General features: G+C 34.3%; 1 protein-coding gene across 3 annotated transcripts in view; it reads right to left on the bottom strand.

Annotated features, from left to right (window-relative positions):
- ANKRD13C (ankyrin repeat domain 13C) overlaps positions 1 to 23,687 on the bottom strand; it is a 95,367-nt gene that overhangs the window by 45,870 nt on the left and 25,810 nt on the right. For all 3 annotated transcript variants that reach the window (XM_041748032.1, XM_041748031.1, XM_041748033.1), the window contains exons 3-6: positions 13,089 to 13,193; positions 7,873 to 7,958; positions 6,675 to 6,720; positions 1,159 to 1,225 (exon numbers count right to left, since the gene is read on the bottom strand). In XM_041748032.1, coding sequence (XP_041603966.1) covers positions 1,159 to 1,225; positions 6,675 to 6,720; positions 7,873 to 7,958; positions 13,089 to 13,193 — 304 coding nt within the window. The remainder of the gene's footprint in view (positions 1 to 1,158; positions 1,226 to 6,674; positions 6,721 to 7,872; positions 7,959 to 13,088; positions 13,194 to 23,687) is intronic.

The following is a 23,687-nucleotide window of genomic DNA, read 5'->3' as shown; positions in this document are numbered from 1 at the left end:
TATCATTATCAAAACTCTTCCTAGTTTTTCTTTTCTATTTTTCTGTATTTTGCAAGGTTTCTATAATGATCATGAATTTAATGTACATATGCACTTTCATAATTAGAAATATCTGAAGGTTATTTTTTATTTTTTTTTATTTTTTTGAAGGTTATTTTTTAAAAACAAAAACCAGAAACTTCTACTTTAATCAAATTCTACTGCTTGAGAACAATTTCCCTAGAACTAACCTTGAACTAAAGATTACTCAGAATAAATCTCAGAGTTGACTTTCTAAAATTTCTGCCTTGTGACATGGTAGGAATGGACAGGAAGTCAGAGGTCCTGGCTCAGCTATTAATTCACAACATGCGCTTATAAAAATCACTTCACCTCTCTACATTTTCTCATTTATCAAATGAAGAGTTTTTATGATATTATCTCAATATATTTCTAGTTCTAGGTCCTTACATGTCCAAATTAATATTCTGGAGATATGTAGAGCTATAGTTTTACAAAATTATTTATATAATTTATAAATACACTAAAATATGGATATATAAATATAAGTTGGCAGTTCACTAGTATTATACACATCTTACATATGTATAATTTATAAATATACCTGTATTAATACAAAGTTTAAGATACAAAGAATGATAAAAATAAAACTCTAAACTGAGTAAAATAAATAATTACCCATCAGATCCAAAAATCAATCTTAATTTTAAAAAGAAAAAGAAGAAAATTAAAATTAGCCTTAAAGTGTGCACTAGAAGGAACAGATGATTAGACAGATGGACAGAGGAGGGAGGGTATGAGAGGGATGGAGAAAAAAGGACAAGAGTTGGGTCTTCCTTATGTGTGTCCCTATTCCCCAAATAGTCAGGATCAGAGATAACCATCTTAAATCTTCTCATTTTAAGATCCTGTGATCTTCACTCTGATTGCCTCCTAGATAGTCAGCAGTTGAATAAGAATACCTTTGATTTAGTCAAGATTTTATATCTTTGGTTTCTTCTCTGCAGGATGTCTCAAGATAAAATGTTGTGCATATATTACAACATGTTTAAGTTATAAAATACTACATCCAAATGCAACCTATTAATACAGAAAGAAAAGCTTCCTCTAAATCTCAATTTTCTGTTACTCAGAAAGAAAAAAATCAAGTCACCTTACCTGATATTGATACCTTGTTTGTATATTTTACATGCATCAGAAGGCAGAATTCGGGAAAGTAAAGGCACTGTGTTTTTAAAAAGAAAAGATAAAAAATACCTAAAGTTCTGAAACATTACAAATTTCTTAATTAGAAAAAGAGTAATTTCAACATTTTATTAATCCACTAAAATTGTAATCATTTCCTTTAAAATAGTATTTTTCCACTTAAAAATAATACATAAAGCAATTCCGAGCAACTTCAAATCCCCACTATTTAACTGTAATTGCTACAAAGTTTAACACTCACATCCTCCCACAAACACACATGAATAGCAGTCAATACAGTGCCACTCTTGGATACACACTGTAGAACATTATTATAGATGTGAAAACCATACCCCACAGCAACTAAACTACCCTGAATGGGTAACCTGATGAACCTGGATCCCATCTGATCCTTTAAATATAATCTCATTAAATAGTAGGAAAGTAATGTGTATTTAAAAAAAAAAAAATTTAGAGCTAAGTAGTCAAATTTGAGTTTGAATTCCAAATATGTGACCTCGGTTACTGAAGCTCACTGTGCAACCTCAGTTTCAAAATCTGTAAAACGGAATCATACTATTCACCTACAGATTTCTACAGTCAGTGTTGTTCACATTCAAATAACAAGCATATTCTGATTTCTTTATTATTTACTGTCTGCTATGTTTTAGGAAATACAGGTTATTCTATGGATGAATAAATCTGCATATAGGATATAATAAGCTACCACATACAAAAGAAATAATGTGAAGCCCAAACAACTTGAAATCAAAATCACATCACATGTACATGTGTATATAAGAATGTGTGTGTGTATAAGATATACTACGTGCATATTTTACAAAACTCAGTGTTTTAAAAATGAATGATAATCAACCTCGGTTAGAAAGAAGTAAAAACTTTATTATAGAAATTAAAGGCTAGTTTTTTAGTTAACTTTTTATTTCTATTTTATTTTATTTCATTTTTTTAAAGATTTTATTTATTTATTCATGAGAGATACAGAGAGAGAGAGAGAGAGAGAGAGAGAGGCAGAGACACAGGCAGAGGTAGAAGTAGGCTCCATGCTGGGAGCCCAACGTGGGACTGGATCCCGGGTCTCCAGGATCCTGGCCTGGACTGAAGGCGGCGCTAAACTGCTGAGCCACCGGGGCTGCCCTTTAGCTAATTTTTTAAAAAACATCAATATTGTCTAATTATCCAAAAAGGTATATTAATATATCAATGTCCTTTTTAAATTCCTAGAGGTCATGTAATCTAAAATGATTTCCGGCATTAAAGACAGTTTTCTAGACATTTTATTGTACACAAATAAGAAAAGTTACTGCCCAAAGGGATTATCTACAGTTACCCTAGTCAAAAAAATAAGAAATCGTTTTCTTTTTTTTTTATTAGTTTCAGAGGTAGAATTTGGTGATTTATCAGTCTTATATAACACTTACTGCTCATTATATCAACTGCCCTCCTTAATACCCATCACCTGGTCATCCCTTCCTCCCACCAACCTCCCCCTCCAGCAACCCTCAATTTGTTTCCTAGAGTTCAGCATCTATTATGATTTGCCTCCCTCTCAATTTTCATCTCATTTTATTTTTCCTTCCCTTCCCCTATGTTCATCAGTTTTGTTTCTTAAATTTCACATGAGTGAAAGCATCTATCTTTCTCTAACTTACTTGTTTCACTTAGCGTAATACCCTCTAGTTCCATCCACAGCATTGCAAATGGCAAGATCTCTTTCTTTCTGATGGCTCAGTAATCATTTTCTGATAAAATTTTTCCTTATATGAAACAACAGAACTTGAAAACAAAAGTAACAGCATTTATCTATATACATGATCAAAGCTCTTCTCTATGCTGTCTAATCAAGATCCAGTTTTCCTATCCTTAAGTATTTAGTAGAGCATGAAAAAGATAATTAAAATATAGCACTCTAATTTAAGATAATTTAACTTAATTTATTGCATCTTTTGAAATAGCATGGTAACCTACTATAACAAAACTTAGAATTATATATCAATATTTATCAAAAATCAGAAGCACAGGAACAGAGAAATGTAGAGAGAAAATAAGTTTAGGGACTGAGAAGCAAAAGCTAATAAAAAGGAAAGAGAGAATATATAGAAAAAAAGATTTCTGCTAGATTTTAATGCATTCCAAAATTAGAGCAATGTGCATTTTCCCAATTCTGCGATGACTTTATTCTCCCTCATGTAAACTGATCAAGTTCTCTATATCTGAGGTTATCTCAGCATAATCTGAGAGCTTAACATAACACTCCAAAAGTAGCATAATTCACTGAGCTGAAAAAAGAAATCTCTACATTTTAATCTTAGTTTTGCTGTTATTTACTCCTTGATATCAAGAACAGTTTATTAACCTAATGTTTTCCATCTATAATACACAAATAGACTCAAATACAGAATGGATATTCTGTAGATTATGAAGTAAAGAAACTCTAAAAACAGTTTTTCTGTTGAAATGTGCCATATACACAAAGCTAAATTTGAAGTCATGATTATTATACTATAAATTATTTCATGCTTTTACAGTAAGTATATAAAGGGTTTCCTTCAAAAACATAATTTTATCCACACCAAAAAAAAAACAAAGTTTGCAATATCTGGGGCAGTTATTATCCCCATTTAAAAATGAAGACACCGGGGACGGCTGGGTGGCTCCGCGGTTAAGCACGCCTGCCTTTGGTCCAGGGCATGATCTGGAGTACCAGGATCGAATCCCATATCAGGCTCCCCGTAGGGAGCCTGCTTCTCCCTCTGCCTATGTCTCTGCCTCTCTCTGTGTGTCTCTCATGAATAAATAAATAAAATCTTAAAAAAAAAAAAAAATGACACTGAGGCTGAGGAAAGATATGTGATTTCCCACATCAAATAGGAGCCAGTACTTCTGATCCCAATTTAAAGCTTCTCTTTATCTAAAAACCTAAGCTGGAATAGTTTTAGTTGCCTTCAGACTTGCTATTAACCAAGTTTGAGGCTTTCAGCCAAACACTAAATATAACAATATGAGAAAGAGTGTGCATCCTCCACTACCTCTAATTAAACCTAATTCTGGATCTCAATATTTCTTAACTTCCCCTTATTTCTGGGTTGCCTTTTTTCCCCTCAATATTAGGGGTTTCTTTTTAAGCAAAAAGAAAAAAAAAGAAAAAAGAAAAAAAGTCATGTTTAGTTAGCATTTTATGTTTGCAAAGGGAATTTATAAGTTCTTCCTTCTTCATTTGTTTTTTAAGTAGACTCTATGCCCAACAGAGGGCTTGAACTCACAATGCTAAGATCAAGAGTCACATTTTCTACCAACTGAGCCAGCCAGGTGCCCCAATATTAGGGGTTTTGACAATGGAAAGAAACACACCTAAACTCTAGAAAAAAAAAGCTTACTAATCAAATCTAACAAAAAGGGTTGTGCTGCTTTTTTTTAATCCAAAGGGTCTAAATTAAATCTAGCCAATAAGTTTCGTTTTTAAAATCATACATGACATCTAACCATCACATGCTAGTAGTTTTGACATGAAATCAGAAAAATCCTTTATCAACATGAAACAGATGTGCTGACTGTTTTGCACCAAAGTCAAATCTCCAAAGAAGCAATACTTTTAACCAATACCACAGTAGCTATGTCATGAATTTGATTATACAACATTTATACTGTTTATAACTACAGATATATGTACAATTATAGTAGTGATTACATTCATTTCTATTTCTTTATGTACCTGAAATGTTACTTTAAAATATTTTAAAACATTTGCTCAGCAAGATAAATCAACTATTTTAGAATTTAAACCACTAACAATTTCTTGAGAATCAGTTAAAGAACCAATATGCTCAAGGGACAACCTTGAGTATAAGATTGCCAAGCAGACCTAGGGTTTTTACACATGGAAAAAAAAAAAAAATGGTATTCAGGCTTTAAACCAATATGACTTGGAATTCTTCTATTTTACAAAGCTACTACAAACCTCTTTTTCTCTCAGTGTTCTAAGACACCTGGACTCTGAATGATATATAAAGCATAAAGGCAAGGTAGCCCTACAGGGTCACAAAATCATGTGTGATTTTGATGGAGCCAAAATTAAACTAATGAGCTAGTGTTGTAACAATGTTGGAAAAGAACTGACCTTTAGAAATCAGAACTTTACACTTAGAGATTAAACACACTAGGAAAATCTTAATCATTCATGCTATACATTATTATGTAGTTGTTGAAGTACTTCCTCATGAGCTAACAATATGGAAAGATGCCTATGATACATTATATAAAAGTGACAAACTGTTATAATGATATAATGGCAAGATCCCATTAAAACAACTAATTCTGAGGATACAATATACATGTGCATGTATGTATTTGTGTGTATTACATGCACACATACACTCATGTAAACTTTAAAAAGGGATTGAAAGCATTCATATGAAACATTTAATAGTGATTTTTATAGCTGTCAATAGCTGAATATTCAAATATCTTTATTTCATAGAAATTAATTCAGATGCTTAAAAAAATATACGCTCATTATGTCCAAACCTATACACAGATTACATTGTTTTTAAATCTTCAAAATGAAACCCAGATTTAGTTGTTTTAGTAGTTGTTTAATTAACAAAAGTCACTAGGATCACATTTCCTCTTTAGATACAAAGGTTTTCTCCCTAAATGGACTGAGGTTTAAAATGGGGAGGAGAGAAACTTATCATGCCAAGATAAATCATTAAATGACTCCAAAATATCTAGGGGTTAAGGTTTTTTTTTTTTGTTTGTTTGTTTGTTTTATTTATGATAGTCACAGAGAGAGAGAGAGAGAGAGAGGCAGAGACACAGGCAGAGGGAGAAACAGGCTCCATGCATCGGGAGCCCGACGTGGGATTCGATCCCGGGTCTCCAGGATCGCACCCTGGGCCAAAGGCAGGCGCCAAACCGCTGCGCCACCCAGGAATTGTTTTATAAATAATTGAAACAGTGAACAACCAAACAGTATGTATATGAAGTATACAATAAAAGTGGCAAAATGACTGAAAGATGACAAAATATACAAAATCAAATAATGTTAACTGAATTCTTCTCATTCAGGGATCTAAGTACTATATTTCAAATCTCATTAAATTTAGTAATCTCTCTCTGTGTCTCATGAATAAAATAAAATCTTTAAAAAAATTAGTAATCTAATAATCCCATAAATTATTCTCTTCCCTTTGAGAATTCCTTATATTTATTAAAATACTTAAACCTTCATTCTGTTTAAAAAGAATAATTTTCAGTCTTAAAAATAAGACTTTTGAAAGTTACTAATCAGGTTGGGATAATTAAATATTACTACAGGGCTTTATTACCATTACATTCAATGTAATGAAAAAGATATAATTTTCCTTAGGACAAGTTCAAATTTGCTAACATGTATATTTAATAGCTATTTTTGCACGTGCATTTCCACATTGGAACATATTTTACAGTAAAATATGACACATTCTTACCCCAGCTTTGAAAATCCCAGTGAAGTTCCAGATAAAAGTCACCTAGCTGAGAAACAAAATACAAATAATTACTGAATGTACCTTAGCTTAACAGTTCTCATATCAATTGAATATTTTAGTTTTTTTTAAAAAATCTATTATCACTAAAGGTCTATAGACAGGAATAGAAAGTAGTTTCAATTTTTGGAATAGGAGAAAGAAAAAATAAGGTTACATTACTTAAAACATTACAATAGCACACATTATTATACTTATCTACAAAGGAAGATATACAACTGCAGATTTTACTGGAACATATCTGAAACTAATAGACATTTAAGTTGGTATCAATAAATAGTCCATTTCTCAGCATAACCAAAACAATAATAATAAAACTATAACTAAAAATAGCTAATAACTTTAGATGTGTTCCAAAATGACTTTTTGTGCAGCCTCACAATGGACTAAGAAAATGACACAATGAAATAGAAACTTTTTCCTATAAAGTGGTAATTAACACAAGTTTACTAAATCTGAAATAACATATGAGATATATGGCGAAAGTTTGTATTTCACAAATTAGAACCTAGACAGCAAAAACTGTAACTGTTAAGGAAACTACTGTGATCAAAAATTTTCAAAAAAATTTCTCTCTTGAGATAAAAACAAAAAAAGCATACCCCAGAGGACACACAGTTATCATGATAGGTCTGTCTTCCTCCCTTAGTTCTTTCATACATCAAAAATACAGTGAATGAGAATAAGAAAAAAAATAAAGCTCTCTGCCTTTCTGTGCCAGCGCACCGGCTCTTACCACCGGCTCTGACATAGGACAGACAGAAAGAGTTTTATTATGTAAAGAAAATGCTGCTAGTAGGTAGTGGTTTCAGCTCTTAGGGAATCTTCCAACCCAAAGGACAAACGAAAACTATTGCCATTAATTATGATTAGCCTCCTTTTTTCTTAGAGGTCTTATCTAATTTATTGAAAACAGTAATTTTTTATTCACTGTCCTAGTCCAAAGTAAATGGTGCTTCCATAGCATCAAATTTATACATTATAATCAGAGTATTTTATCATTATTGTTCAATTCAAACAGGATTTTTAGCGTTGCTTGACTCTTAGTAATCAAGTGATTAGACTGCATTTTAAAAATGCTTAAAAGTACACTTATAATTACTCTTGAGGTATAAGATGAGCAAAGAGATATATAGCCTACCTCTTTCAGGGCTTTTAATAATCGAGGTCGTTTTTCTTCAACACTTTCCCTGGACTGCTGCTTAAGCTTCCTTAAAAGAGCCGTAACTAAGGTTTAAATCAAAAAAAATTATTTAATTTAAAATAAATTTTACCATGTTAGATTGTCAGTTATATATCAATTAAAAAAATTCATACAAAAAACTTTTTTGCCATGTTAGAAACCACTGGTTTATTAAACACAGACATATACAGATAGAGACATTGTAAATAAGTTAATAAGTTTAATAAAACTGTTATGAACCCCAAGGAAAATCGAGAAGAGACACCCCAACATGAACTTGTATTTACACTAGTTTTCCTAGTTTTTAATTATCAGTTAAGATTTACCTGAGTGAGCCAAGATTAACCAATCTCAGATGACACAATCTCCTGTTGTAATACTGATCTAAAAGATCTCAAAGCCAGATCTCAAAAATCCCATTGGATATTACTTTTATAAAAATGTAATTATTTGTAATTGCTACTGGGTGTATGTGTTCTTTTCTCACTACAGATTGTACTCTCACACAGCAGAAAAAATACTAAAACAAATCCTATTATGTCCGTGAAAAGAACTTCTGAATCTAAAAAAACCTGAAGCCCTCCATACTGTTTTCTCAATAGTTCAGACTGATATTTAGACACATTGCCTAAGAGCAAACCCCAGCTTTACTAATTATTAGCCACATGTAAATGGACAAGTTATTTATTTTCCCTAAATTTCAGTTTCTTTTTTTCATTTGTCAAGTAAAAATAAAGTAAAACCTCTATGAAATTCCTGTAAAGGGTCAATATAAATTGCTTACAATTAAGTAAATATAATTTTTACCTATTAGAATAAAGGAACTAGCTAAAACTAACTACCAAAGGAACAAGGGATCTCAGTTCATCATATAGTCCTACAACTAACTAGCTTTGTGACCTAGATTAGTAGTTTCCAAATACAAGTCTACATTTCAGTGCCCAACTGTTCAAGTTCCCAGTGATCTGCAGTAAAATGAAAAAATTGGAAATCAGGTTGGGGTTACTTTTTTATTTATAAACTATATATTTTTTTCAATTTAAGAACTATTCTTTCTACCATTTTTGGTATCAAAATGTCTTGTATTAATATGGTGATTGCAGAAGAAAGTATCATTTTTAGAGTTTTTACATGCTAAAATGAAACATTAGGTACTCCACATCAATTCTCAAACATAATTTTTTTTTCTGGTCTGTGAAATCCAAATAATCTGAGAAACAATGACCTGGATAATCATTAAGGTTATTTCCAGATTCAAATTTGTATGAATCTGGCTAATCTCATGTTTGTTGTAATTTAACCTTAATATCAAAGCTATATTACGCCAATTTAATAGAATTCTTTTTATAATTCTTCTCCACAATAAGCTCAAGTACTTTAATAAATCTTCCTTGACTCCAAAGAAGGCAATTTGCCTTTAAATTCAAACAAACCTCTGTGTCAAGGTAAAGAATGGAAATAATTCAATTCATAGATAGAAAAGATACCTTAATGAAAAGCGGAAGTCATGTTATTTTACACCAAGTAAATATATTGAAACTGACTAACCACATGCAGTAAATAACAATTACATTAAAATGGCCATTTTTTTAAAGATTTTATTTATTTATTCATGAGAAACACAGAGAGGCAGAGACACACAGAGGGAGAAGCAGGCTCCATGCAGGGAGCCTGACGTGGGACTGGATCCTGGGTCTCCAGGATCCGACCTGGGCTGAAGGCGGAGCTAAACCGCTGAGCCACCCAGGCTGCCCTGGCCAAACATTTTTAAAAAGATGCTGACAAAGAGATTCTTGTTCTATGAAACTTCACATTAAAGATAGCATCAACTCAAACTTTCTTATGGAAACAGAAACAAACATTTAGAATGCAATTATACAAAATTAGCAATACCTTTTTGTGGAATAAGGATTTGTACTCCCATACTGTAAGAATCACATTAATGATGACTGATACTAAAGATAAAATTAGTTTTAGAGGGGACGCCTGGGTGGCTCAGTGGTTGAACATTACTTGTTTTAAATGAAACTAACTTCTTTATGAAGGAACTTTCTTCCCAAATGAATTATAAACAGCCGATATAAGAAATCTTTATATATATCCATAGATCTTTTGTTGTCTTTTGGAGTGATTTTTCTGAAGAACAAATATGACCATAGAAAGAAACGAATATGAAAACTGAACCAAAAAGACCATTGGGTAATTTTATTCAAATATACTAGAGCACTGTTGGGTTCCTCATATAGTAGTTTTTATTGTAAGTAGACCTGAAAGTCATATTCCCCCATTTATAACTCCATGGTTATTTATTAAAATTCCTTTAACCAGGGCACCTGGGTGGCTCAGTGGTTAAGCATCTGCCTTCGGCTCAGGACGCGTCCCCAGGGTCCTGGGATCGAGTCCCACATCGGGCTCCTTGTGCGGAGCCTGCTTCTCCCTCTGCCTGTGTCTCTGCCTCTCTCTCTGAGTTTCTCATGAATAAATACATAAAATCTTTAAAAAAATAAAAATTAAAAATTAGCTTTAGAGGATGTGGATGGTATAAGAATTCATACAAAGACTCAAATGAAGAACAATAAACCACAGCTTATTAACTTTCTCTTTCCTTCTTTTCCCATACAAAGTACTTTTAAAGTATTCAGTTGGCTGTGCCTAAAGCCTTTGGAACTATGCCCTCCTGCTCCGAAAATCACTTAAATCTGTATCTTCTGCCCTCTACTTCCTTTTGTGCTCCAGAATAATTATTTTCCACTTCTTAGTTAAATAGCTCTGTGGACATACCATAGATAACTCAAACTCAATAAATCTAACATCAAATTAATTAAATCCCAGACTGATCTCCCTCTTTTGATACTGACCTGGAGGCTGATCACTGTTCACCATGTAATATTATTAAGGCAGAAAAGCAACATAATCTTGAAATTTTCTTTCTTAAAGTTTTTGGTTTTTGGTTTTCTTTTAGTAATCTCTACACACAACATGGGGTTCAAAATCACAACCCTGAGATCAAGAGTCACATGCTCTTCCAACTAAGTCAACTGGGTGCTGCTCACTGCCCAACCCCCCCCCCCCCGCCCAAGTAAAATAATTCTAGTCTGCAACAAATAGTTTAGTAATATCTCACTGTTCTGTACCACAAAAACAACAGCAGAAATCAGATAAAAAAAAGAGAAAGGGGTTACAGGTTTTGTTTTTAATTTATAATATTAGATTATACTTTGCTAATTAGATAATATATATTATCTCAGATTTTTCAAATAATGCAATTTTCCATGCCCAGAAAATTTTAACATAACACAAGCTAAGTAATCAAAAACTTAAATCACAGTATTTAAAATAATTTCAAAGTATAGACCCATTTAATACTATTATAAATATATCCATATATTTCGTTTTTTTACGATTTTATTTATTTATTAATGAGAGAGAGAAAGAGAGAGAGAGAGATACAGGCAGAGGGAGAAGCAGGTTCCATGCAAGGAGCCAGATGTGGGCCTCCATCCCGGGACTCCAGGATCACACCCCCGGCCAAGGCAGGCACTAAACCGCTGAGCCACCCAGGGATCCCCTATCCATATATTTCTAAATATGTAGCTTATAGTTGTTAAATTTATTATTATTTAAGTTAGCAGTTAAATATTTCCATTTCATGTGATGGAGCATAATTTTTTTTAATCCCTGAATAATTATAGATACATAATTATATGATAATTGGCAATAGGATACTATTCAGAATGTATATCTAAGACATCACTTGACAGAAGAAAATCACTTTAAAAGCAGATCTCAACTGCTATGCACCTCAATCTTTTACATTAAAATTTAGTAACTGATTTTCCAAGAAAACTGTTTCTTGGCCTTCCTAAAGAGCAGAGACCATATCTTCATTCTCCACATCTTACTATATATACATGCTTTATAGAAAGGACTCAGTAAATACTCACTGACTCTAAATAAAGGTTATTATGTGAAAACCACATAAGTCAGTGTCAGAAACCCAGGAATCCATCTAGTTTCCTCTCCATTCTGCTAATGGGTTAGAAACATCAGAGAAAGTTCCTTTAGACTGGTTGCTGCAACTTTTAATTTATTCTCAGTTTTTTAGATCTGTGCATTTTTTTGTCTTTTCCCTGACATAATTCTAGAATTAGTATGGTTTCTAACTCTCATTAGGAGCTCTTGATTTTGTCCAAAAGGGAGAACTGTCAATAAATAACAAAATATAAATATATATGCTCATGTAACTGGTAAATCATCACAATTTTATCTCATTAAATCCCAAGCCCAAATGTAGCTTCATCATTAGGAGCTGCCCAAAATGTGCAGAAAGTCCACAAAGATGTAGTATGTGGATTACATATAAAGCTAAAATACAAGAGCCCAAACTGTGGTATCAAATAGAACTAAATGCATGTAACATCCTAAGGGTGTTCAATCTAATGCACTTCTTTAATAAAACTGCCCAATTTTTTAAATCGTGCCTTCCACAGCCTAGAGTTAATTTTCAATCCTAGTTGTAAAAAGATAGTACCAGGAAGATAATATTCTCACTCATCCAGATTTAAATTTTACAAACTTTTCAACTATTGAGATGTGCTTGACAAAAATAAAACCTGTATATGAAGTTGGGGAAAAAAAACCCAACTCAGGAACAGGAGGAGGGAAGATAGAGTAACTGAACACAGTGTGTACTATGAGAAAACATGTGACTTTTTTTTGAAATTCTCAAAGACCAAAACAAAGAGACTTCCTTCTCACTTTCAGTAAAATCTATTCCCACCAATTAAAGCAAAAAGATAACTATTATAAAACACTGTGATTATTTTCAGTTCCAATTAATGTTTCACATAATTAAGTATCTGCCAGAAAGGATAGTCAGGTCTCAGAGCTTTTAAAAATCCTTCATACTGAATAAATAAAACAATGGAAAAATATCAGTAGAGCAGAATAGTATAAAAGAAAATAAACTATAAACAATATGCTTTCAAACATAATTCCTCAATTCTTTTTGTGTACTACCTAATATCCATGTTCCTAAGTTATGAATAATTCACATACAAGTTTACAAATAACTACAAACATTTCATATTACAGAAAGTTATACTAAATGAAAATTTTATCAAATGTAACACTTCATTTTAGAATATTTATAAACAACAATTTATATTGCTTACTCATCTGTCTATCTCCATAGCTGATGGCTTCCGCCAGTGGGCTCCATCCCTGAGCATTTTTCACCTTTACTGGAGCATTGTGAGCCAAAAGTAAGTGGGCACATTCTGAAACATAAAGTGGTAATAATATCAAACATCATGCAATTTTTTAAATCTATGAATATACAAATCATTTAGAAATTTAAGAAATCAATATGATACAAATAGGTCTATAAAATAAACACTGTAACAGAGAGAAAAATAATTTGTAAAAGCCCTATATATCTAACAAAGTTATTTCAGATCCTCAGATTCAAGATCTATTCTATTACTTAAAAATAAATTGTATCTCTCCAAAGAAGTATTAGATTCCTTAATAATTATTCCCAAGAGTACTGTGAGAATATTTCTACAGTCTAAAAGATAACCTGAGTAATTTATATCAAAATTCTACTAATAAAACTCAAAAAAGGATTTGTATGTATGTGATATCAAATAGAAAGTTCTTAATTTATTTCAGAAAAAAGAATGTGCTTTCAAAAAGGACCAGTAATGTTTCTATAAACCCTTATTTTTCAAATGTTACAATTCTTTTACTTCAGGAAAACACCCAAAAGAGGAAAAAGTCTGTTTATGAGTCCAAGAACAAATCTGGACAGTTTTCTAGTAAGCAAAAAAAGTCTAAGGTATAGGATATTCTTCTTAAAAATTAGCAGTAAAAAGTATATTAACAGGCAAGAACTTCAAAACTGAGGCTCATGGAAAATTTAGGATGGCTACCCATTTTAAATTTCCTACATGAATGGTTCTTCATTCAATCAATCATTCAGCAAATATTTACCGAATGCCTATCACACACCATTTCTAAGCACTAAGTCCTGGATATAAGCAGTAAAAAGAAAGACAAGGTCTTACTATCAGAGAGCTTATATCCTTTGTTAGAAGAAAGTAAGTAAACTAATAAGTAAAAAAAATAAGTCAGAGAATGACAGGTGCTCTGAAGGAAATAAGGGTGTTATGACAATGTCTTGTGGTTGAGCACAGGTAGAAGAATGTGATTCCTAGTTATAGGAGGAGCCTCTATATTAGCATATAGCACTAGGAATAACTATACGAAGTTTGATTAGAATAAAGTAAAATAAATACAGAAATTTCACAAAGGTGCTTAAGAAAGTCTACAGCATTATATAAGAATATAGGTACAAGAGGGGCCCCTGGGTGGCTCAGTCAGTTAAGCGTCTGACTCTTGATTTCAGCTCAGGTCATGATCTCAGGATTGTGAGATCAAGCCCCACATAGGGCTCCCTATTGGCATGGTCTTCTTAAGATTCTCTCTCCCTCTACCCTTCCCCCACCTCCTCTTCCTCTTCCCCACCCTTTCAAAAGTAAGAAAGAAAGAGAATATATGTACAAGAATGTATATTTTAACAGCTTAAATGGCAAACATACCGGAAACTAAATGAACATCCATAATGGGGAAATTACTGATTAATAGGATGCATCTATACCACTACAGTAATATACAGCCATTTTTTAAGAATACTGTCACATCAAAAGGACCAAGGAACCTGGTCAAATGGTCAGCCACCGGCCAAATTTGGGAAACCGAGCATCAAAAAGAATAATGACCAATTATAACACAGTAAACTAAAAACAATCAATTACAGAAGAATGCCAACTAATAAATGTAGAAGAAATGGTAAAATTTGAAAATAGGTATATTACAACACCAAAGTAATAACTGCTTTTAGGCAAATGTCCTCAATGAATGCTAAAGTCACGAGGCTAAATGCTATGATAGTGCTAGAAAACAGGATACTCACATGATACCAAAGTATTTTCCCAAGATTACTTTCTAATTATAAAGAGAAAAAAAAAGTTCCTTTCCAGTGAAAATATCTGGAGATCATCAGCTTAAACAAGTGACCAAATGTGGTGGCATTAATAGTGATATAACTTGACATTATGTGTTTCTAATGTTATGCAATATAAAATTCATAATATGACCTATGCAATATTCTTTCCAGAAATGTTTAACTTGAATCATATCAAGCCCTGATAGCTATTTTCAATTTGCAGAAAAGATACAAGATAAGGAACAAGTTAAATTACATCACGAGAAAATAATCAGGCAAATCTGAGATGAGAGACATTCTACAAATTGATTGGGCACACTATTCAAAAAGTAAAGTACAAAGGGGAAAAAAAAGTGGGCAAACTTTTCTACATAAAAAGAAAACGACATAAAAACCAAATGCAATGAGTAAACCTTAACTGGATCTTGATTCAATATAAAGCACGTATAAAAGACATTTTTGGAACAACTGGAAAATTTAAATATGAATTAGATATAAGAGATTATAACAACAGTATTAATTTTCTTAAGTATGATACTGATATTGTGGTTATGAGACTGTCCTTATTCTTAGAGATGCATGCCAAGGTATCCGGAGCTAAAATGTCATGATGTCTACATCAAACTCTCAAATGATACTGCAAAAATAATATATTTAACAATAAGAGAAAAACAAAGTAAATATGATAAAATGTTAACAACTACTGAACTTAGGTAGAGTATTTGAATGTTCACTGTGATCATCAAATCATTCCGAATACCCAAGAAATTGACCTGAGGACTGAAAGAACAAACTGCACAACTAGAGAGAGAGAAAAGGCCACATCAAGGAAAGTAGGAAGTACAAAGAAGCAGTTTGCGAGGAGAAAAGGAATGAGGGTTCTGGATAGGGAAGAGAGCCCGGGTCACAGAAAGGTGAGAGAGCAGAAAGCACAGGGATAAGCACAAGAACACTTCCCCAAAGCCACTCCCTGGGAAAATGTGAGGGGCTGATTATTGTGAGGTTTTGCGATCAGCAGGGCTCAAAGACTGGAGTTTTGGAGGTCTTTGGCCTTGGCTGGGACAGAGACCTTAGGGTGCTGCCCTGCAGCCTGGAGAGAAGGCAAGCAAGCAACCCCTGAGAAGACAGCGCAATCTGAGGATCACTAGGGCTCATAGGGGAGACCGTTTACTCTCCTTGGATCTTACCTGTGACAGCATTGCCTCTCTGGAAACAAAGGAGCCCAAGGTCACCATTTCACTCCCTTACCCCTTAGCATAAGTACAGAGGCACCTGCTGAGGGCGGCTAACCGACACTGTACACTGGCTGGTTAGCCTACTATGCTCCATATACCACATCCCTGCACATGGCACCACTGTTCTTCTGGGTCAAGCCTGAATGGGTCCCAGCACAATAAGACCCTTACCCAGAAGACCAGCACAGGTCCCTGCCACACCAAGTCCCTAAAGTCTGAAGTTTTAAAAGTAAGCAGGCCTGGGGACACGTGGAGAGCTGATTTGGTTAGGCATCCTACTTGTGATTTCTGTTCAGGTCATGATTTCCAGGTCCTGAGATTGAGCCTTGCATCAGGTTCACACTCAACGAGAGTCTGCTTAAGATTCTCTGCCTCTCTCCCTCCGCCCCTCCCACTGCTAACAGGCACACAATCAATCAATCAATCAATCAATATCAATCTTAAAAGTAAGCAGGCTTGGCTACAATAGAGCCCAAAGTGCATAGCACTGCTCCACGCAGGCAAGCAACCCAGAGACACACAGTATAAAAACAGGGATCTCAAAAACACCTAGGACACACAAGGGAAAATTATTCATTTTTCTGAGAGGGCTTCCCTGAGAGCAGCAGGCCTGGACTCCCATCTCCAGAGACAAAAAGAGTTGGCTAGAGCCATTTCACCTGCCCCTCAGCAGAAATCAATGTCAGTACTCTGCCCAGTGCCAACACTGGCTGCCTAACCTGCTTACACCAGATCCCACTCTGCCACCCACTGCTGGTGTTGCTTTTCTCAGGCAAGTGTGCCTAATGACCAGCACAGAGGGCCCCTCCCCCAGAAGACCAGCACAAATCCCCACACACACCACTACTAACCACAGAGTTCTGCAAAGCTTCAACTCTAGTGGAACAGCATCAGGTCTCATTTAGCAAGCAGACCAGAACACACCTACTTAAAACTCGCCACACTCCAGCCAAGGTCCTGACACCGTCCACCACAGGCAAGGAGAGCCCCTGTAGAGGACTGACCTGAGAGAAAGAACAGATAAAACACAGCAGCAGACTGCAGGCAGCACACACCAGAGGCACTTCCTGAAGCACCAGGCCCTGGACAATAGATGACCTCTTCTTCATAAGGCCATTACTAACAGGATCAGGAAACATAACAGAAATGACAGAATTAAAAAACAATCAGGCAGAAAAGAAAAATGCAGTATTTGAGATTTGAAAGCAACCAGATCTAATGATGAAAGAATGGAAGAAGTAGAAGAACAAATAAGTGAAATAGAAGACAGAATTATGGAAAATAATTAAGCTGAACAAAAAGAAAGAGCAATGGATCACAAGAGAGTGGACTTAGGGAACTCAGTGACTCCATCAAACATGGTAGCATTTACATCATAAGAGTCTCAGAAGAAGAAGGGAGAGAAAAGGGGTCAAAAGTTTATTTGAGGAAATAACAGCTGGAAACTTCTCTAACCTGGGGGAATAAACAGATATCCAAATCCTGGAGGCACAGAGAACTCTCATCAAAATCAACAAAAGCAGGCCAACACCAAGACATTTTGTAGTTAAATTTGCAAAACATAGTGATGAAGGAAAACGGTAAAATTTTCAAGACAAAGGAAGTCCCTAACTTAGAAGGGAAGACCCTTAAGTTAGCAGCAGACCTCTCCACAGAAACTTGACAAGCCAGAAGAGAGTGGCAAGATATATTCAAGGTGCTGAATAGGAAAAGTCTGCGGTGAGAGTATTCTATCCAGGAAGGCAGTCATTCAGAATAAGAGAGAGAAAGAATTCCCCAGATGAACAAAAGCTAAAGGTCTTTGTGAACACTACACCAGCCCTGCAAAAAAATTAAAGAGGGCTATTTGAGTAGGAAGGAAAGACCAAAAGTGACAAAGACTAGAAAAGAACATAGAAAATCTCCAGAAACAATGACAAAAAAAGTAATAAAATGGCACCAGTATGTATCAATACTTATTCTGAATGTAAATGGACTAAATGCTCCAATCAAAAGACATAGCGTATCAGAATGGATAAAAAAACAAGATTCATCTATATGGTGCCTACAAGAGACACATTTTGGACCACAGGCACCTGCAGCTTACAAGTGAGAGAATAGAGAAATATTTATCATGCAAATTGACATCAAAAGAAAGCCACCTATATCATAATAAAGAGAAGTATCCAACAAGAAGATTTAATAACTGTAAAAATTTATGCCCCCAACTTAGGAGCACCCAAATATACAAAACAATTAATAAAAATATAAAAGAAATCACTGGGGATCCCTGGGTGGCTCAGCAGTTTGGCACCTGCCTTTGGCCCAGGGCAGGATCCTGGAGTCCCAGGATCGAGTCCTACATCAGGCTCCCTCCATGAAGCCTGCTTCTCCCTCCCCCTGTGTCTCTGCCTCTCTCTCTCTCTCTCTCTCTCTGTCTATCATAAATAAATAAATAAATCTTAAAAAAAAAAAAAAGGAAATCACTGATGATAATATAACAATAGTAGAGGACTTTAATGCCCCACTTACATCAATGGACAGATAAGCTAAGCAGAAAATAAACAAGGAAAAAACTGCTTTGAATGACACACTGGACCAGATACACTTAACAGATATATTCAGAGAATATATGAATATATGAATGAATAATATTTCATTCTAAAGCAGCAGAATATATGTTCAAGTATATATGGACATTCTCAGAATAGATCACATATTAGGTCACAAACCAGGCCTCAATAAATAAGAAAAGACTGAGATCATACCATGCATCTTTTCTGACCACAATACTATAAAACTTTACGTCAACCACAAGGAAAAATTTGGAAAGACCACAAATACATGGAGGTTAAAAAAACGTGCTACTACAGAATGAAGGATCAAGTTGAAATTTAAAGAAAAAAATTTAAACAATACAAGGGAACAAATAAAAATGAATACAATCGCCCAAATTCTTTGGGATACACACAGAGCAGAAATAAGGGGGAAGTATACAGCAACACAGGCCTACCTCAAGAGATTATTAAAAAAAAAAAAAAAAAAAAACAACCTTATACCTAAAATGTTAGAATAAGAAAAATAAACAAATCCTAAAGCCAGCAGAGGAAGGGAAAAAATAAAGACTAGAATAGGAAATTATATAGAAACTAAAAAAAAACAGTAGAACAGATCAATGAAAGAGCTGGTTCTCTGAAAAAATTATTAATTGATAAATACCTATCCAGACTTATCAAAGAAAAGAGAAAGGACCCCCCCCCCCAAAAAAAAAAAAAATCACAAAGGAGAGAGGAAAAATACAAGCAATTTTAAGAGAATATTATGAAAAATTATGTGCCAACCAATCTGGAAGAAATAAATTCCTAGAATCATATAAAGTACCAAAACTAAAGCAAAAAGAAAACTTGAACAGATCGATTATCAGCAAAGAAATTGAGTCAGTAGTCAAAAATCTCCCAACAAGCAAAATACCAGGACCAGATGGCTCTGCAGAGAATTCTACCAAACATTTAAAGAAGAGTTTATTCTCAAACTATTCAAAAAAAATAGAAAGGAAAGGAAAACTTTCAAATTCATTCTATAAGGACAGCATTACCCCAATACCAAAACCAGATAAAGACTCCATTAAAAAAAGAGAACTATAAAAAGAAGAGAGAGAGAGAACTATAGGCCAATAACCACATGAACATAGAGGCAAAAATTCTAAACAAAATACTAAAATCAAATCCAAAAATACATTAAATCATTCACCATGATCAAATGGAATTTACTCCTGGGCTGCAAGAAGGATTCACTTTGCACAAATCAATCGATATGATACAACACATTAGTAAAAAATAGGATAAGAACCATATGACCCTCTCAGTAGATGCAGAAAAAGACATTTGACAAAGTACAACACTCATTCAGGATAAATAAACCCTCAACAAAGTGGGTTTAGAGGAAACATACCTCCACATAATAAAGGCTATATATGAAAAACACGCAGCTAGCATCATCTTCAATGGGGAAAAACTGAGAGCTTTCCCTCTACCATCAGGAACAGAACAGGGACGTCCACTCTCACCACTATAACATAGTATATTGGAAGTCTTAGCTCCAGCAATCAGACAACAAAACGAAATAACAAGTATCCAAAAGTGGCAAGGAAGAAGTCAAACTTTCACTGTTTGTCGATGACATGACACTCTACATAGAGAACCCAAAAGACTCCACCAAAAAACTGCTAGAACACTTGATACACAAATTCAGTAAGGTCTCAGGATACAAATTCAGTCTATGGAAATCTGCTGCATTTCTATATACCAAGAATAATGAAGCAGCAGAAAGAGAAACCAAGGAATCAATCCCATTTACAATTGCACCAAAAATCACAAGACACCTAGCAATAAACCTAACCAAAGAGGTGAAAGACCTCTACTCTGAGAAATATAAAACACTGATGAAATAAACTGAAGATGACACCAAGAAATGGAAAGACATTCCATGCTCATGGATGGGAAGAACAAATATTGTCAAAATGTCTATACCACCCAAAGTAATCTATAGATTTACAAAATCCCTACCAAAATCTATAGATTAATTAAATCCCTATCAAAATACCACCCAAAGTAATCTATAGATTAATAAAATCCCTATCAAAATACCAACAGCATTTTTCACAGAGCTAGAACAAACAATCCTAAAATCTGTATGGATCCCAGATGACCCCGAATCGCCAAAGCAACACTGAGAAGGAAAAGCAAAGTCGGAAACATCAAAGTTCCGGACCTCAAGTGACATTACAAAGCTGCAGTGATCAAAACAATATGGTCCTGGCACAGAAACAGACACATAGATCAATGGAACAGAAGAGAAAACCCAGAAATGGATCCACAAGTGTAGAATCCACTCATCTTCAACAAAGCAGGAAAGAAGGTCCAAGGAGAAAAAGACAGTCTCTTCAACAATTGGTGTTGGGAAAACTGAACAGCAACATGCAGAAGAATGAAACTGGGCCACTTTCTTACACCAGACACAAAAATAAATTCAAAATGGATGAAAGACCTAAATGTGAGACCTGAAACCATCAAAATCCTAGAGGAGAACACGGGCAGCAATCGCTTTGACATTGGCTGCAGCAACTTCTTTCTAGGTATGTCTTCCTGAGGCAAGGGAAACAGAATAAAAATGAACTATTGGGACTTCATCAAGATAAAAAGCTTCTACACAGCAAAGGAAACAACAAAACTAAAAGGCAGCCTACAGAATGAGGGATGATAACTGCAAACAACGTATCTGATAAAGGGTTAGTATCCAAAATATATCATGTATAACACTCAACACCCAAAAAACAAATAATCCAGTTAACAAATGGGCACAAGACATGAACAGACATTTTTCCAAAGATATCCCGATGGCCAACAGACACATGAAAAGATGCTCAACATCACTCATCATCAGGGAAATACAAATCAAAAACTACGATGAGATATCACTTCACACCTGTCAGAATGGCTAAAATTAACAGCACAGGAAGCAAGAGGTGTTAGTGAGGATATGGAGAAAGGGGAATCCTCTTATATTGTTGGTGAGAAAGCAAACTGGTGCAGCCACTCTGGAAAACAGTATAGACGTTCCTCAAAAAAGTTAAAAATGGACCTACCCTATGATCCAGCAATTACACTATAGGTATTTACCCAAAGTATACAAAAAATACTAATTAGAAAGGGTACATACAACCCAATATTTATAGCAGCATTACCAACAATAGCTAAAATATGTAAAGAGCCCAAATGCCCACTGACTGATGAATGGATAAAAAAAAAGGTGGTGAATATATACAATGGAATATTACTCAGCCATCAAAACAAATGGATCTTGCCATTTTGCTATGACATGGATGGATCGAGAGAGTATTATGCTCAGAGAAGTAAGTCAACCAGAGAAAGACAAATACCATATGATTTCACTCATATGTGGAATTTAAGAAGAGATGAACATGGGTGGGAGGAGCAAAGCAGAAAAGAGATTCTTAACTACAGAGAACAAATTGAGTGTAACTAGAAAGGAGGTGGGCAGTAGGATAGTTTAAATGGGTGATGGGTATTAAGGAAGGCACTTGTAGTGATGAGTACTGGGTATTGTATATAAGTGATGAATCACTAAATCCTATACCTAAAACTAATATTACACTGTATGTTAACCAACTGGAATTTAAATAAAAACTTTAAAAAAGGGATGAGGGGGATCCCTGGGTGGCGCAGCGGTTTGGCGCCTGCCTTTGGCCCAGGGCGCGATCCTGGAGACTCGGGATCGAATCCCACGTGGGGCTCCCGGTGCATGGAGCCTGCTTCTCCCTCTGCCTGTGTCTCTGCCTCTCTCTCTCTCTCTCTCTCTCTCTCTCTCTGTGACTATCAAAAAATAAATAAATAAATAAATAATAAGTTCCTTTTTTAAAAAAAAAAAAAAAAAGGGATGAGGGTTAATAAGGAAAAAGGACAACAGCACAGCTAAAAAAGAATTTTTTAAAATAAATAAAATGGATTCTCCAAAAAAATCTACCATCATGGGGTTTTATGAATGTTAAGTGTGTATGTGTGGACATATAAAGAAGTTAGGGGAACAAAACTATGACTACAAATCTACAGACTTATATATAATGATTTCATGATAAACTTTCAAGTGAAAAGAAAAATTTAGCAAAGTACTGTGTATGGTGATTCAACTTTAGTAAAAACAAATTAAGCCCCTATATTATATAAATAAGGAGAAAGGGGTGCAAGGATGCCCACTAGGCTATTAATGTTAATTCTATTAGGGGAAAAAGTAGAAGAGAGGATACTTTTATATGTCTTTGTACTGTATTATTTCAAGAAGTATTTATTGTTTCAAGAAGCATTTATTAATAGCCTTAAAAATAGGCTTTAAGAATCCTTAAAATTTTTAATTTAAAATTTTAAAATGCAAGATGGACAACAACCTAAAGCATTATCTTAGTTGTGTAAACTAAGGTATAAGATTGGTATGATCTATGTACATGCTAGACATGTCAACAGTATCTTCTGATATGCCATAAACCCTGCTAAATGTCTGCCCTTCACTCACCTGTCATAATTCAACTGACGTAGAAATGGGCGTCTAAAAAAAAGTCAGATAATCATAAATACACCAGTCACCTATGACATAATCTGATACATTAAAAAAAAAAAAGCAAGATCAATCAAATGCCTTTCCCAATAATTTTTTTTTCTCCCAATAATTTTAACAAGTTAATAAAAAAAACAAGGTAGTTAACAACCAGGCACTAAGGCTTAAAAAAATGCATAAATGTGCCACAAAGAAATTAGGACTTAAGATGGATAAAATGAAATTATAAGGAACAGAAATCACATACAAATAAGCAAGAGCTATGAACATAATAAAATATAAAGAGAGAGAATAAGATAAATAGGACAGTGCAAAGAAAAAGGAACATCCAGAAATACTAACCCTAGAGTTATTTCAGGGAAAAAATTATACAAAAACTGCAGATCCAAAAGAATGAATTAAAAGTTGCAGCAACTGGCCTA

This window comes from Vulpes lagopus, chromosome 3, assembly GCF_018345385.1.
Source record: "Vulpes lagopus strain Blue_001 chromosome 3, ASM1834538v1, whole genome shotgun sequence".
Classification (NCBI taxonomy): Eukaryota; Metazoa; Chordata; class Mammalia; order Carnivora; family Canidae; genus Vulpes; species Vulpes lagopus.
Note: the sequence above shows the minus strand (reverse complement) of the source record. Positions and strands in the feature narration are given on the sequence as shown.